Source organism: Triticum urartu, chromosome 6, assembly GCF_003073215.2.
Source record: "Triticum urartu cultivar G1812 chromosome 6, Tu2.1, whole genome shotgun sequence".
Taxonomy (NCBI): domain Eukaryota; kingdom Viridiplantae; phylum Streptophyta; class Magnoliopsida; order Poales; family Poaceae; genus Triticum; species Triticum urartu.
Window position 1 is genome coordinate 557813570 of NC_053027.1, and position 17748 is coordinate 557831317.

Consider the following 17748-nt stretch of genomic DNA (forward strand, 5'->3'; position numbering starts at 1 on the left):
AGGTGCCGATGAGTCCATGCAGATGACGCAACCAAGCTCAAGAAGTAGCTCGTTGAAGATCTTGTCCTTTATGTTGTTTCGTTCTAATTGATCAGTAGTGGAGCCCAGTTCGGGTCGATCGGGGACCTTTGTCGCATTTGGGGTTCTTCTTTTATTTTGGTTCCGTAGTCGGACCTTGATTGTATTTGGATGTTGTAATGCTTTATTCATGTATTGTGTGAAGTGGCGATTGTAAGCCAACTATGTATCCCTTTTTCCTTATGTATTACATGGGTTGTGTGAAGATTACCTCACTTGCGACATTGCTTTCAATGCGGTTATGCCTCTAAGTCGTGCTTCAACACGTGGGAGATATAGCCGCATCGAGGGCGTTACACCTGAACTGATATATCATGCTCTTCTCGTCAGGGACGTCCTGCTTAGCAAAGCGGGCGAGCTTCTGAAACAATTTGTTGTAGTCATAGACAGAAAAAGAGCCTTGCTTCAGGTTGCGGAATTTCTCACGCTTGCTTTCAACCATGCTCGGAGGAATATGATGAGCTTTGAAGTCTTGACGGAATTCATCCCAGGTAATCACACGGCCCCCTCTGGAATCTTTGTACTGCTGGAACCATTCTACAGCTTGGTCTTTGAGTTGGAAGGAAGCAAACTTGACAAAGTCCTCAGGCCTGACGTTACTGCACTCGAAATGCTTGCATAAGTCCACGAGCCAATCGTCGGCATCAGTTGCCTCAACACAATTGCTGAAGGTCTTTGGCTGGTTAGCAAGGAACTGGTTGAGTGTAGCAAAGTGATTCTGATTGTTGCCTTGGTTGCCTTGGTTCGCTTGATTGCGCTCTTGAAGAATTTGCATGATCAACTGCGTTTTTGCATTGGTAGCAGCCATCACAGCTTGCCATGCCTCCGGAGGAGGGGGAGGTTGTGGCGGATCCTGATTCTGATTCTGATTGCTGCTCTTAGCGGGAGCCATCCTGAAGAGGGTGACATCCGTTAGCACATTGACAGATAAAATGAAGCTGAATCAAGCAGGTTGAAATTGCAACATATAGTCTTCACATCCGAACATAAGAACGAATGCATTGCACTTGAAATGGTCACATATCCATAAATTGAGAAGCCACTTAGAATTTAGGTAGAGGAATAAATCAACAAGGTACAGAACAAGAACGAATACTCGGTAAGAAATCCCAATCTCAAACCAAATATCCATGGAAGACGAGCTAGAGCTACAAGAATTCCCACCTATGAAACTCCCGAACCTTTCCGGTTATGCAATCGGGTGTTGGGGATACAGGGGAAGCATAATATCTCACCCAAATCTAGCAAATCCTACATCCAGCTGTATCCATCCTTCAACACATAACCGAGAGAACTTCGGAAACCATCTACCTCAACCTTCGAAAAGCATCCGTTATACAAGTTATGGCAATACTCCCGAACTCCCGCCCCAGTACTGGGTGGCGTCGAGGTTATCTCACCAACAACTGCATAAAAGAGATTTTCGATGTCGGCGTACTAAACTCGGGTATTCCAGAACTGCAACGATAAAATTGTGACGACAACACCTCGGAGCTCAACTCCCTGGGACACTGGCACAACCCCTAAATGACAGGAGGCACCAAGAACAATGTTCTCGTCACAAATCCATCGAAACGATTCTAAGATACCCGCGTGATCCCAAAAAAAAATTTAGTGAAATTTGAGAAGAGAAGAGTCAAAACTCTACGTCAGGATGCCTTACCAGGGCGATGAAGAGACTGGGGAGTAAAAAGAATTCCTAAACTCTCCGATATATAATTCCTAAATGACTCAAAACATTTTTCTAGACTCAACAACGGCTGCTAATAAACGATCAATCAGTGGGGGCTCCTAAGGTCGGGGAAGGCTCTGATACCAACTTGTAACGCCCCGGACACACCCGCCGATGGTCGTTACTCCTGGGGGGTCTAGACTGGCCCCGCAGATCAATACTAGTCTTTTCTGCATACTTTGTCCTCACTCGTGCGCACCCGGGGGCAACTTCCCGGTCGGTCACCCATCCTGACACTACTCCAAGCTGAGCACACTTAACTTTGGAGTTCTGTCCGAATAGGCTCCCGGAAAAGAAGGAATTCCTTAATGATATGAGTAGTCTATCATCCCTAATAAGCCAGGCTATCACACTTAACCTTTCATATGTGTAGTGACCTTGAGAGGGGGCCAGAATTAATCAAATCCGTATAAAAAGATTTCACCATAAACATCCCATTTTTAGTTAACTTCCATTGTGTTCAGTTCGGTAGGTAGGAGAGTTGAACATCTATCAATCTCCGAACCAGGTGCATCTAGGTGATCCATCTCTCACCTACTAACGCACATATGAACTGGATGTTCAAGGGAATAGTTTGAAGGACGATGCCTACGTAATCCTTCTTATGTTGCATAATATTATAGAGGGTTGGATATTGTATGGCCAGAGGTGTCACTCCTAACCATGTATTCTCCCAAAATCTTGTTGACATACCGTTGCCTATCAAGAATTTGACCCTACGAAAGAACATGTCCTTCATACTCATAAGTCCCTTCCAGAACGGCGAGTCAGTCGGTCTCATGGTAACCCGGGCTAGTGTTTTCGAGTGCAAATACTTATTGCGCAGGATTTGAGACCGCATGCCCTCTGTCTCTGTCTCTAACATGTACAATCATTTGCTCATAAGGCATTTATTATTAATTTCTATGTTCTCAATACCGAGACCCCCTTGGTCTTTAGGTCGGCAAAGGATATCCCATCGCGTGAGACGGTATTTCCTCTTGGCCTCATCGGACTGCCAAAAGAAATGGGATCTAAAGAAATCAAGTCGCCTTCGGACCCCTTTCGGAATTTCGAAAAACGAAAGTAGAAACATCAACATACTAGTCAGTACGGAGTTGATCAAAACTAGCCGACCTCCATATGACATCAGCTTGCCCTTCCAGCAGCTGAGTTTTTTTTTCAATTTGTTCTTCAATACATTTTCATTATTTGTTGGATAACTTACGGTGATGAATCCGGATTACCAAGTAACTAAATGGTAAAGCACCAAATTCACATCCGAACAATTTTCTATAAGTGTGTTCTTCATCTTTGGCCTTCCCAAAACAAAACACCTCTCTCTTATGAAAATTAATTTTTAAGCCAGACAATTGTTCAAATAGACACAAGATAAGTTTCATGTTACGTGCTTTAGCCATGTCATGCTCCATGAATAGAATAGTGTCATCAACATATTGTAGAATGGACACCCCTCCATCAACTAGATGAGGAACTAGAACCTCTACATGGCCGCGCTGCTTGGCCTTGCCAATAATGACGGCCAACATATCGGCCACAATATTGAACAGAAGAGGTGACATGGAATCCCCTTGTCTCAACCCCTTATGCGTCTGAAAATAGTGATCGATATCATCATTCACCTTAATTCCAAAACTATCCTTCTGGACTTGAGTATCCACTTAGTTCCTCCAGGTTTCACTAAAACCCTTCATGCGCATTTCCTGCTGAAAAAGGCCATTTTACTTTATCACAGGCCTTCTCGAAATCCACTTTGAAGATAACCCCATCCAGTTTCTTCGAGTGAATCTCATGAAGCGTTTCATGTTGGACGACCACCCGTTCGAGTATATGGCGTCCCGGCATAAACGCTGTCTGGCTTGGTTGAACCACTGAGTGAGCAATTTGTGTCAGTCTATTGGTGCCCACCTTTGTGAAAATCTTGAAACTCACATTTAGCAGACAAATGGGCCGGAATTGTTCGATCCGAACAATCTCATTTTTCTTAGGTAGCAACATTATCGTACCAAAGTTGAGGTGGAACAACTCCAAATGGCCGTCGAAAAAATCTTGAAACATAGGCATAAAATCATCTTTAATAATATGCCAACATTTCTTATAGAATTCAGCCGGAAACCCATCTGGTCCCGGTGCTTTATTCGGCTTCATTTGGGTTATGGCCTGATGAACCTCTTTTTCAGTAAACGGTGTAGAGAGAACATCATTCTCTGCTGCCTGTAATTGAGGTATATCATCAATCACAGACTCATCAAGAGACACCGTGGATATATTCGGGGGTCCAAAAAGTTTTTATAATAATTAGAGATATACGATTTCAGATTTTCATGTCCCACTATTGTCCCCTCATCCTGTTCAAGCTGTATGATTTTCTTCTTCTTATGTTTACCATTTGCAACCATATGGAAAAATTGCGTATTGTCGTCCCCTTGGACAACCTTTAGCGTTTTCGCACGCAACGCCCACTTACGCTCCTCCTCTCTCAGGAGAGCACATAGACCTTGCTCAGCCTCGGACTTGGTTCGATGCTCCTTAACAGAAAGGAGAGTGGCTTCAGCCTTTAAGTCTAGTGCCTCAATCAGTTGAGTAACACGCTCCTTTTCCTGTTTGTAAATCTCACTCTCATTTCTAGCCCAACCTCTCAGAAATTGTCGTAGATGTCTAATTTTATTTTGCCATCTCTCGACATGCGTCCTTCCCATAACCGGCTTAGCCCATTCGCTCTTCTCCTTATTGTAAAATACATGTCCATTATTTGAGGAATAAAGTCTTTTCCTTTCAAAAAAGTCTTTCTTTCTGGCTCTCACATGGTATGGTACGAAATACTACAATCTTTATTTGCCTTTGTTGCTTACCTCTTATGAATGCCCTAAACATGGGCCATTCTTGAGTTACGTGTCTCTTTTTTAACTGACGTTTTGTTGTCTTTTTTGAATAAAGCCTTTATGGTGTTTATACTAAACTATGCATAACGAATACATCGTTTGCTAGTAATACATTAGCCAAAAAAGAAGGTGACTCCCCATTCCAAACAGTAGTTCAGGGATGCATCACAAAATTAGGAAGGCTATCATCAGCGCTATTAGCTTCCCTAGGGCAATGAATGAAAGAAACAAAACTGAAGTTGTGAGATAAGAACATGCACTCTTCGAAGATGGCTGCAGCGGGGCCTATAGAATTACCTACTTGCTTCATCACTTCCACCGCCTCGAGACAGTCTGATTCAATACTCAAAAAGAAAAGGAGACAATCTGATTCAACTTCCATAGAACTATAGCCGACCTGACCTGCCAAGATCAGACCGTGTAGAAGTGTCCTCGGTGTTAGATCACTGGATCGGTTAGGGTTAGGGATCCCGACGGTCCTATCTTCTCCTTTGGCTGACGAGCTCGAGCCAGAGCTGGCCATGGTGAAGTAGCGGCTGGTGATGGCGTAGAGTGGGCGAGGTGGTGGCGGTGCTTCCCGTCACTACTACGGAAACCCTAGATCGGAAGGGATTGTCGGTGGGGTGTGCGGCTTGCGACGAACCTCATCTTGCGAGCCGCCGGTCCCCACCTCTTTATATGGCGCAATGTGACAGGGGCCCGCCAAACATAGTGGGTTGGGCACCCCCGATCAGGGCACGAATCTAAGGGCCCGATGGACCGTTGGACCCACACGGAGGAGATCAACCTAACATTCTCCCCCTTGATCTCAACTTTACTTTTAACCTTATACTTTCTAGTTTATTTGTTTCGTCACATATTGGTACATAGAGCATGTTTCATCGTCACAGCTTAATTGCCGATAGAATCATACAGCTACAACATATGTTTTGTTCAAAAACAAATTTTGTTCCTTTTTGGGCCTATCGAGGAATCATAAGGCTTTCCCTTAAACCCATGTCGGCTAAGTGTTTCTTGAACACATTGGATGGTAAGCCTTTCTTTAGCGGATCCGCAAGCATATATTTTGCCCTTATATGCTTGAGACTTATAGTTTGATCCTGGATTTTATCTTTCACAACATAATACCTTATCTCTATTGTTTTGGCAGCATTACTCGATTTGTTGTTGTGAGCATAGAATACTGCGGGCTAGTTGTCACAGTACATCTTTAGTGGTTTGTGAATACAATCTACCACTTTCAAGTCGGGTACAAATTTTTTTAGCCATATCGCCTGCCCCGTGGCTTCGAAGCATGCTATGAATTCTGCATACATCATGGATGATGCAACTATCGACTGTTTGGAGCTTTTCCACGAAATAGCTCCCCCAGCGAGAGTGAATACGTACCCTGACGTGGATTTTCTATCATCTTTGTCCCCCGCAAAATCTGCGTCTGAATACCCTTTTATCTCTAGAGAATCACTTCTCCTGTATATTAGCATGTAGTCCTTCGTGTCTTGCGCATAACGTAATGCTTTCTTTACCATCTTCCAGTGCTCTATGCCTGGATTCTCTTGATATTTACCAAGTACCCCGATGATAAAGGCTAAGTCAGGGCGAGTGCACACTTGTGCATACTGTAAGCTGCCAACTGCCGAAGAATATGCTACTGCTTTCATTTGATCGATCTCGTACCGGTTCTTGGGACATTGGAATTTCCCAAAACTATCGCCCTTGACTATTGGAGCAGTTGTGGCTTTACTCGCATGCATATTATACTTTTTAAGAACCTTTTCTAAATATGCTTTCTGCGATAGTTCTAAGACTCCATTGTTCCTATCTCGGTGAATTTCTATGCCCAAAACATATGATGCTTCACCAAGATCCGTTATGTTAAAATTTGAGGATAAGAACTTCTTTGTTTCTTGTAGTAGACTAACATCACTGCTAGCAAGCAGGATATCATCCACATTTTTAAACTTTGCATAAATGCAGTTATCGTCAATATTTTCTTTGAATCCAAAACTTTTAATCGTTTGATTGAACTTTAGATACCACTTTCTAGAGGCTTGCTTTAATCCATAAATGGATTTCTTCAGGCGGCATCCCATATTTTCCTTGCCTTCCATGATAAAACCCTTGGGTTGTTTCATATAGAGATTTTTTCTAAATCCCCGTTGAGAAATGTCGTCTTTACATCCATTTGATATAACTCTAAATGAAAATGAGCAACTAATGCCATTATGATTCTGAAGGAATCCTTACATGAGACTGGAGAAAATTTCTCATTGTAATCTATCCCTTCTCTTTGTGTAAATCCTTTTGCCACAAGTCTTGCTTTATACTTTTCTACATCCCCTTTAGAGTCATACTTAGTTTTATACACCCATTTGCAGCCTACTGTCTTGGCTCCTTTAGGAATTTCCTCTAAGTCCCAAACATATTTGGAACTCATCGATTTCATCTTTTCTTCCATTGCCCTCATCCACTTCGATGAATGAGGGATTCTCATGGCTTCTTCATATGAGGTGGGATATTTTCTGTATGAACTATTTCCGTGTTATAAACTTTATAATCAATAGAAATAGCTGACTTTTTGTGTCTTGTAGACCTTCTAAGGGCCTCAGTTTCTGGCACATTCTGTGCCTCAACTTCTGGCCCTTCTTCTAAAATTTGTTGTTGCACCTCCCTTTCATGATCAACAACGGGTTCAGTCGGCTCCTGACGGACATGTTCCGGGTCTACCCCCATAGTTGTCATCGGTGGAGCTGCAAGTGGTAGTGAGAAAAATGGCTCCTGAATCATCGGATTAGGTGCATGCACCCTCTTCTTCTCAAGATCAATTTTCCGAGCTACCAAGCCCCCCCCCCTCATCATTTCGTCCTCTAAGAAGATTGCATGTCTTGTTTTTACAAACTTTGTATATCTGTCTGAGCAGTAGAAACGAAAACCCTTTGATCTGTCTGGATAGCCAATGAAGTGGCAACTCACTGTCTAACTTTGCAATGTTTGGATTAAACATTGTGGCCTCAGCAGGGCACCCCACACCCTGAATTGTTGTAGGGAGGGCACCCTTCCTGTCCATAGCTCGTACGGTGTTTTGCGCACTGACTTGCTTGGTACTCTATTGAGAATGTGAATGGCGGTTTTAATCGCCTCCATCCATAATCCCAATGGCAAGTTGGAATAACTCATCATGCTGCGCACTGCTACCTCTTGAGCATGCGTTGGTTTTTCCTTGTCCTACGAATAAAAATTAGTAAAATAATGTGGATGAATAAGATTTTGCTCGATTTTGGATTGGATTTGGCGGCATGGCCAAGCAGGTATCAATCCAGTAGGAGATAACACACAAGTCACCTAGTACCTGCACAAACAACCAAGAACCTCGCAACCAACACGATAAAGGGTTGTCAATCCCTTCATGATCACTTGCGAAAGTGAGATCTGATAAAGATAGTAAGATAAATATTTTTGGTATTTTTGTTGTATAGATTGGAAAGTAAAGATTGCAAAATAGTAAACAAGATGCAATAATAAAAGAGATGCAATATAATAAGAAATAGACCTGGGGGCCATAGGTTTCACTAGTGGCTTCTCTCATGATAGCAAGTATTACGGTGGGTGAACAAATTACTGCCGAGCAATTGATAGAAGAGCGCATAGTTATGAGAATATATAGGCAATGGTTATGAACATAGGCATCATGTCCGTGTTAAGTAGACCGAAACGATTCTGCATCTACTACTATTACTCCACACATCTACCACTATCTAGCATGCATCTAGAGTATTAAGTTCATAAGAACAAAGTACTCTTTAGGTGAGATGACATGATGTAGAGGAATAAACTCAAGCAATATGATATAAACCCCATCTTTGTATCCTCGATGGCAACAATACAATACGTGCCTTACTGCCCCTACTGTCACTGGAAAAGGACACCGGAAGATTGAACCCAAAGCTAAGCACTTCTCCTATTGCAAGAAAGATCAATCTAGTAGGCAAAACTAAACCGATAATTCAAAGAGACTTGCAAAGATATCAAATCATGCATATAAGAATTCGGAGAAGAACCAAATATTATTCATAGATAAACTTGATCATAAATACACAATTCATCGGATCTCGGCAAACACATCGCAAAAAGGTATTACATCGAATAGATCTCCAAGAACATCGAGGAGAACTTTGTATTGAGAACCAAAGAGAGAGAAGAAGCCATCTAGCTAATAACTATGGATCCGAAGGTCTGTGGTAAACTACTCACACATCATCGGAGAGGCTATGGTGTTGGTGTAGAAGCCCTCCGTGATCGAATCCCCCTCTGGCAGATTGCCGGAAAAGGCCCCAGATGGGATCTCACGGGTACAGAAGGTTGCAACGGTGGAAAAGTGGTTTCGTGGCTCCCCTGATGTTTTTAGGGTATAAGAGTATATATAGGCGAAAGAAGTACGTCAATGGAGCTCCGTGGGGCACACAAGGGTGGGGCGTGCCTACCCCCGTGGGCGTGCCCTCCTATCTCATGGAAGCTTCATGGAGTTTCAGACTTCTACTCCAAGTCTCCTGATTTGCGTTTGTTCCAAGAAAGATCCTCGCGAAGGTTTCATTCCGTTTGATATTCCTTTTCTATGAAACACTGAAATAGGCAAAAAAAACAAAAACCGGCACTGGGCCTCCGGTTAATAGGTTAGTCCCAAAAATATTATAAAAGAGCATATTAAAGCCCATTAAACATCCAAAACAGATAATATAATAGCATGGAACAATAAAAAATTATAGATACGTTGGAGACATACTACGCACCATATCCATAAGTGTACGGTTGCGCCTTTCAGCTACTCCATTTTGCTGAGGCTCGCCCGGCATTGAATACTGGGCTACTATGCCAGTCTCCTGCAAGAACTTTGCAAAAGGTCCAGGAACTTGGCCATATGGAGTGTACTGACCGTAGTACTCCCCCTCACGGTCGGACCTTACTATCTTTATTCTTTTATAATGCTAATTTTCAACCTCATCTTTGAATATTTTAAATTTATCCAACACTTTCGATCGTTCTTTGATTGGATATATATAACCATAGCGAGAGTAACCATCTGTGAATGTTACGAACGAGTCATATCCATCCACACTTTTCACCGAAAATGGTCCGCAAATGTCAGTGTGGTTGATTTCTAGTATGCCTGTGCTATGGATTGCACCCTTTTTGATTTGTTTTATATACTTTCCTTTAATGCAATCTATGCAGTGTTCTAAGTCTGAGAATTCTAACGGAGAAAGAATTTCACTTTTGACTAATCTTTCTATTCTCCCCTTGGAAATATGGCCCAAGCGACGGTGCCATAATTTCGATGAGTCGAATGTTCTCTTTCTTTTCTTTCGTTCTTTATTCTACGCGGAAACATGTTCTTTCACATTGCATACAGAATAAACTTTTTCATGAAGTGATAAGAAATAAAGCTCATCGTGTAGTACAACATCACCCACATAAATATTATTTAACCATATGGCACACTTGCCATGTCCAAAATAACATTCATAATTATCTTTGTCCAAACAAGAAACACTTATTAAGTTTCTATGACATGATCGAACAAATAAAACATCTCTAAGTAGAAGATTGAATCCATCATCTAACTCCAAGGAGATGTCACCGACAGCTTCAACTTCTGCTTCAACTCCGTTTGCCACTTCAATGCGTCTTTCGCTTCCTAGCGTAGTCCGCGTCGAATGGAATCCCTGTAAATAATTTGCAACATGAACAGTTGCTCCTGAGTCAATCCACCAAGTGGATTTTGAAAACGATGTATACAAGGATTCATTTACAAATGAAACTATATTATTACCTCTTTTTGCCACGATTGACTTTAGCCAATCAGGGCAGTCGACCTTGTAATGCCCAGTCTTCTTACAGTGGAGACACATGTCTTTGTTCACTGGGAAAGGCTTCTGTTGATGCTGACAGAGAGCTTTACCATGTGGCTTTGAGGGGGAACTTTTGTTGTTCTGCTTGTAATTCTTTTTCTTCTGATCCTTCACATAGTTGAGTGAACCACCATGTGAGGCTTTGAGTCTGTCCTCTTCTTGGACACACATTGCTATTGTCTTTTCAATGTCCCATGTTCCAGGTGACATATTGTAGTTCACAACAAAAGTTTCAAACTCCTTTGGCAGTGAAGCCATGACTAGATGAACTAGGAGCTTTGGTTTGATCTCCAGATCCTCATCCATGGGCTTGAGCTTTGCTACCATATTGCTCATCTTGAGGATGTGCTCTCTTATTCCATGACTACTATCTGTGTAGTGTTCTGTCACCAGTTACTTTAACATCTGGGTGGCATATATCTTTGAAGAGCCACTGAACTGGCTCTTTATCTTTGTAAGCAACTCCCCTACGGAAGTGCACTCTGCAATGGAGCCCACAATGGTGCTCTCAATTGTATTCTTTATGCATGCCATGCACTTTTCGTTTGCATTGACCCACTTCTGATTTTCTATGGAGTATGACATCTCCAAAGTAGCATAAGCCCCCCCCCTTCTTTTTATCCCATGCAGCATCATCATCAGTTGCCGCTCTTACTGGCTCTTTAGGCTTGACCGGCTGTGGAGTGTCCACAACCCAGTCCTGCTCAGCACAGACAAATGTCAGTTCTACTTTCTTCCTCGACTCGGTGTAATTGTCACCTCTGAGTGTCGGAACATCTTTTAAGCAACTCATCAAGTGAAAGCCTCCTTCTCCTTTAGCTGACGAGCTCGAGCCAGAGACGGTCATAGTGAAGTAGCGGTCGGTGATGGCGAAGAGTGGGCGAGGTGGTGGCGGTGCTTCCCGTCACTACTGCGGAAACCCTAGATCGGAAGGGATTGTCGGTTGGTGTGCGGCTTGCGACGAACCTCATCATGCGAGCCGCCGGCCCCCACCTCTTTATATGGCGCAGTGTGACAGGGGCCCGCCAACCATACTGGGCTGGGCGCCCCCAACCACGGCGTGGATCTAAGGGCCCGATGGGCCGTTGGACCCACACGGAGGAGATCAACGTAACACTCACCTCTGATGTTACTGCATGTCTGCATTTTAAGTATGAGCAATTTTTGGTGTGTTTTGACAGCCTCGTCGGCCCAAGACGGACGTGATCGTCGTGCATGGCCTTCCATGTAATAACTATTTTGAAAATAAGGTATATGGTTGCAAATGGTAAAATTTAAGATCTGTCCGGTCACAGTCCGCGCGTGTTCGCGGGTTTCGGTTGTAGATGCTCTAACTACCATGAACAACATCAGATTCTTTGGCATAAATCTCGCCTCGCCCTCGCTGCTTTGTCCGCTATATTTGAAAATATGGTGAGTGGCTGAGTGCTCTGTTTAGCCCACGGAAAAATTATTCCCAGAAGAAACAAAAGTCTCCGATAGGGCATGGGGTTGGGCACCATGATTTCCACTAACAATTATGTAAGTAGTCCTGACAATTAAGTAAGTACTACGAGAGCTGTTCCAGCTCAGCCTCGCAAGCAAAAAAGTCAGAAGGCATCCTTCTCCTCTCCTCTTCCGGAATAAAATCTGGATGGAGTTATTGACCAGAATGGCTCCTCTTTGATGCAAGTGGAATTGATTACTGGCTGGGACAGCTTACCATCAATTAGGCAGGGGTATGTATGTATTGGTCAATCACCATGAGGTCTAACGGTATTACCGCTGTCCGGATTTATTAGACCTTCTTTTACTTTGGGCTGAAATTTGATCAAAGATTAACTAAACAAATGTAAACTATATGTCACGAATGCTATACTACCGGAAACCTCTTTCAAATACAAATCCAAAAATATACTTTTTGTAGCATATATTTTATATTTTATATTAGTCAAATAGATAGTCAAACTTCGACCTAAATATAAGGGGCCTAATAAATCGGGAGGGAGGGACCCGGAACTAGCATGTGCAACTACTCGATACACCCGTCGCCATGCATGTGCAATCGTGCATTGTTCGTGGCAAGAGACCCGCGAAAATGGGGTTGTTGTTTCCTCGTGTCTCATAGCGTGACACCGAATGGATTAATTGGACCATGGATCTGATTCAGAGTAGCAGCAGGAAGCCTCCATGCAGCGGGTAAACAACTAGTATATCTCCATTGGCTCCAAATTAATGGAATCGTATGCTTGCTTCTCCCTCGCCATCCGACCCTGTCGCCTCGTCGCAGCCTACCCCTGTTTGACCTTGAGATGGCGATGCCATCCATAGTTCCACACACGAATCACCTTGCCTACAAGTACCACCTCCTACCTCTGCTATTTCCAGACCCAAGCTATACCACCAAGCTCGTAGCAAGCAAGCATTGAGCAATCAACCATGGCGAGGCTTCAGCTTTCCGTCCTAGCGGCCTGCACCGTCCTCTTCGTGCTCGCCGCCCCCTCCCTCGCCGGCGACCCCGACATGCTTCAGGACGTCTGCGTCGCCGACCTGGCATCCCGTGAGTCATCCTGCGAAATTATGTGTACTTCTTCTTTGCATCCTGGTGTCCTGGTTGTTGCTGACGCGGTGTGTTCGTCCAAATGCTTTGTGGCAGCGATCAAGATCAACGGCTTCCCGTGCAAGGCCAACATCACGGCGGACGACTTCTTCTTCGCCGGACTCAAGAAGGCCGGCAACACCAACAACCCGGCTGGTTCCATCGTCACCGCGGCGAACGTGCAGTCATTCCCCGGGGTGAACACGCTCGGTGTGTCCATGGCCCGCATCGACTACGCGGTCGGAGGGCAGAACCCGCCGCACACCCACCCGCGCGCCACCGAGATCATCTTCGTCACCAAGGGAACCCTCGAGGTGGGCTTCATCACCACCGCCAACAAGCTCTTCACTAGGTTCGTCACCGTCGGAGAGGTGTTCGTCTTCCCGCGTGGCCTCGTGCACTTCCAGCAGAACAGGGGACATGGCCCCGCCTCCGTCATCGCCGCCTTCAACAGCCAGCTCCAGGGCACACAAGCCATCGCCACCACACTCTTCGCTGCCACACCACCAGTGCCAACCGACGTGCTGGCCAAGGCCTTCCGGGTTGATAACGAAGACATCGACGCCGTCAAGGCCAGGTTCAAGTAGGGAGCCTCTGTCGTCGGCAACTCTCCATCCGTTTCGGAAGAAAAGAATCATCTGTTCAGTGTGTTCGTTACTGAATAAATTGATGTAGCATGCCGTGTAGTTGATTTGTTCACGTGTATGTTACGTTTGTTTGTCTTTGAAATAATAAAACGTGTTTTTGTTCCGCGCGGTGTATGTTACATTGATGTGTTATACATCATCGTTGTAAAAATGTCAACAAATCTATAAACCTGTAGTTTTGTCATCTACTAGCAAGATTCTCGTACGTTGCATGTGACATCAAGATGCATTTGTATGAGTAGTTTTTTGTGAGAGAAAATGATGAACAAGGGAAGACCTTATTTGCAAATGTGGAGAGATGTGTGGGTATGTTTTTACAAAATCGCCATAGTTTCCTTCCTATCCGTCAGATATAAATCGGACGGCCTATATTGCAGGATGACAGGCACACCATCATCACCAACTCTATTTTTTATAAAAATAGAGATATTTGTTGTAAGGACTAAGGGCAACTCCCATAGATCGACCTAAATGGACACATAATATATACTCCTATGTGTCTTGTCCGTTTAGATCGCCCGACGGACACCAAAAGTATACTTGTGTCCCACCTACCAGTGCGCCCAACGTTGGGCAACATTTCAGTTTTTTGCCCAAATTTTGAAATAAAAATATATATACAATCTTACTTGCATTTGTTGCTTACCTATCATGAATGCCCTAAACAATATAATAAGGCCATTCTTGAGTTTTGCCATCGTTTTTTTTTCAAGTCGGAGTTTTGTCGTCTATTTTTTTACACCAAAACACCCCTTTTATTCATTGGTGATCAAAGTTACATCATGAACAAGCAGAGACAATGCCATCGGGGGGTTCATCCAACCGAACAGAAGGGATACTGAATTTTGCTAAGCTAGCTAGCTCAAGAGCTACCTTATAGGACAGCGTTCATACAAAGTCTGAGGGAAATCACATTACAGGTGATAGCAGTCTGCAAGGCGCCTAACCAGCGGCCCTAACAGCACTAAACGAGGCCCATATATAATCCAGTTGAACGTCTTCATACGTTTTCTTCAGGTAATATCTACTCTCTCCGTCCCAAAATTCCTGTCTTACATTTATCTAGATACGGATGTATCTGATATTAAAATGCGACTTGATACATCCGAATTTAGACAAATCTAAGATAAGAATTTTGGGACGAAGGGAGTACCAACTTTAGATAAACTAGTCGACAGGGATAAAACAAGTCGTCTGGGTGGTGTAGTTGGTTATCACGTTAGTCTCACACACTAAAGGTCCCCAGTTCGAACCTGGGCTCAGACTTTTTTTTTCTTTTTTTGTCCATGATTTTTTGTTTTTGCAATCTCTCAAGATGAATTCTTCCTTGTCCGCTGTTACCCGCGAGTGTCAGTCGTCGTCTAGGGTGATGCTTAGCAGGAAGATTGAGGCGCCGACCTCGTCAGAGCTTCACAGGCCACGGTGGCCGTCAGTGAGCTGTTGCTCCTCTTTGTTTACCTGTGTATAATTGATGTATTGGCGGCAATCCTACTGACTAATAACAATGAGATGAATCAGGCTGGTGGGCTATGCTGATTTATAACCATAATTTTAAATAGCCGGCTATAGTCCTGCTATGTTTGAGGTTGTTGCCGTTAAATGATTTCATGTACAATTTGCCGTTATAGCTTCGCTATAACCCGCCATAGCCAAGCTATAGCTATTTTTAAGGGTCATCGCTAAATGCCATAGCCTGCTATTTAAAACATTGTTTATAACCAATGAAAAAATTATTGGTAGCCGCTAGCGCTCTGGAATGCTATCAATTGGGAGGTAATTATAGAAAGAGTGAATTCCCGTTCTTACCTCATATTTTGACATTCTACACTAATTACCCGATTTAGCAAAATTTCATCTATTTTACCCCATTTAGCGAAATTTCTGCCACGGTTTACCCTGTTTAAAATTTTGCGAGTGTTCAGACCGACAGGTCCCAATTGTTAGGGCCAGCTGGCATGCCACATCGGCGGTTTTTCCCCGTCTATTTCTCTCTCTCCTGAACCGGTCCTTGTAGCTTATCCCGACCGGACCGGCCCGATGGTGGTCGCTCGCGTCAGTGTCCAATGCACAATGCTCGAGTCAGTCACTATCCATAGTCACTCCCAATCGATTGCATCGCCCGTCCAGGCTTCCGACCACGCGTACTCGTCAGGCTCACTCGAACCTAGGGTTAGGATTGTCAGCCAGCGGCGGCAGCGGCGCAATTTCATACCTCCTCGAGGCTCGAGCCACGCTGTATGGCCGCGACATCAAGGGAAGAAACGACACCATGGAATCCGGCTCCGTAAATCTCGCTGGCGTCTGGCCACGACATCAAGGCACGAAACGACCCTATGGAATCTGGCTCCATCAAGCTCGCCGACATCGGCGTGGGCGCGTCCATGTACGTGACCCCATCAGGTTGTGCTCAGTTGATGGCGGGTCTTTGGCGACCGCTAGTCTAACAAATCAATGAGGTTAGTGAACAAATAAGCGCTCTCAGTCGTACCCCATTCCACGTGATATTGACCATCTCCATCATATATAGCAATTTGTGTATTCTGAAATTTTCCTGACTCATGCATTGGCCGGTGAGGTGTTTAATTCAGACAGAATTAAGATGCTTATTAGAAGATCACGTGTATGCATATCACCCTTCTGTGACAAAGGTACATTATATATTTTTTAACATTTTGAATATTGTTGAAAATCTTTTACTTTCTTGTTTGCTGCAGGATCGTATGTGTGATTCGAAGGAAGGCAAGCGATGCATGCCGTGAATATTAGTTGGAGGCCAGAGTGGTGTGCCCCGACTCAGGCGTTGTGCGTTGGACGCGAGCGACCTAGTCAGCCTGGTCGGGAGAAGCTGCGAGGACCGGTTTGGCATGCCAGGTGGACCTGACAATTGAGACCTGCCCATCAAAATGCTCACAAAATTGTAAACAGAGTAAATTGTGGCAGAACTTTTGCTAAATGGGGTAAAATGGATGAAATCCCGCTAAATGAGGTAATTAGTGTCAAAAATATGAAAATAAAGAGTAAAAACTGGAATTCACTCTTATAGAAATCTAGGTGCTCCCTTTCTATTTGTAGGATTGACCTGGAAGATTTAGGTTATGTCGAATTGTTCTATTCAGTACGTGAGGTGCACAATAGAGGTCACTTTGGTGCTTCTATTTAGCTTCCCGGACGCGTCTCTTTCCCTCTCTCTCGCCATGTAGGTTTGGGCCGTTTGGCGCTTCTATTCTGCTTTCCGACTCTGCCATGGTCTCGGTCTGATGTACGTCCCTATATATATTTTTTAGAAATGAAGGAGGACCCCCGGTCTCTGTATCTAGACGATACATGCAGTCATTTTATTAATTATTCATACAAGACCGTATAAAGTTATATAAAAATAAGACTAAAACCACCGTCTAGACAACATCTATCGCTACTTCTATCCAGTTGATAAAGGGATGCTGATAGTCTAGGCTTAATATCAAAACAGACCTTGCACCAAACCTAACATCTAAGACCCGAGGTCCCAACCAGAACGCCTGCCGGGTATGAGGCACCCACCAGTCCGGCGCACTCCTCAACCTGGACGTCTGCCGGGTATGAGGCCGTTGCAGCCACCTGCCACCAATCCATCTTTAGTGCTATACTGTGCATGTACCTTGCCAGTCTAACTGTCGTCGACGCCACCACGACGCCAGACAACGCCACCATCCTGCGCTCGTCCATCATCATACGCCCACTGGCGAGACCCCGCTGCTCCATGCCACTGAGACCCGCCGTTGTCGACGTGTCAGATACCACACCGCTCCTTCTTTAGTCTCCTCCAGCCAACACTTGCTCCAAAACGATGCCGCCAGGAGGGAGAACGACATTGAAATGTCGCCATCTTCCGATCCGGTAGATCCAGATCTAGGGTTTCCTCCGGAACCTTCCGATCAGGTTGACG

General features: G+C 44.2%; 1 protein-coding gene and 1 non-coding gene across 2 annotated transcripts; both read left to right on the plus strand.

The window, feature by feature from the left end:
• Positions 1-12894: 12894 nt before the first annotated feature.
• LOC125515352 (germin-like protein 1-1) lies at positions 12895-13926 on the plus strand. Its single transcript, XM_048680802.1, has 2 exons — positions 12895-13137; positions 13234-13926. Exons 1-2 carry the CDS (start codon positions 13017-13019, stop codon positions 13761-13763), a joined length of 651 nt encoding a protein of 216 aa, XP_048536759.1. The 5' UTR covers positions 12895-13016; the 3' UTR covers positions 13764-13926.
• A 1089-nt stretch (positions 13927-15015) lies between these two features.
• On the plus strand, positions 15016-15089 carry TRNAV-CAC. The gene has a single exon. It is a non-coding gene; the product is annotated as a tRNA-Val (tRNA).
• The last annotated feature ends 2659 nt before the right edge of the window (positions 15090-17748 follow it).

Excerpts from the sequence above, each read along its gene's own strand:
- LOC125515352 (XM_048680802.1), top strand. The coding sequence starts at position 13,017 with ATGGCGAGGCTTCAGCTTTCCGTCCTAGCGGCCTGCACCGTCCTCTTC. Across the intron at positions 13,138-13,233 it reads CGTCGCCGACCTGGCATCCC|CGATCAAGATCAACGGCTTC; the intron begins GTGAGTCATCCT and ends GCTTTGTGGCAG.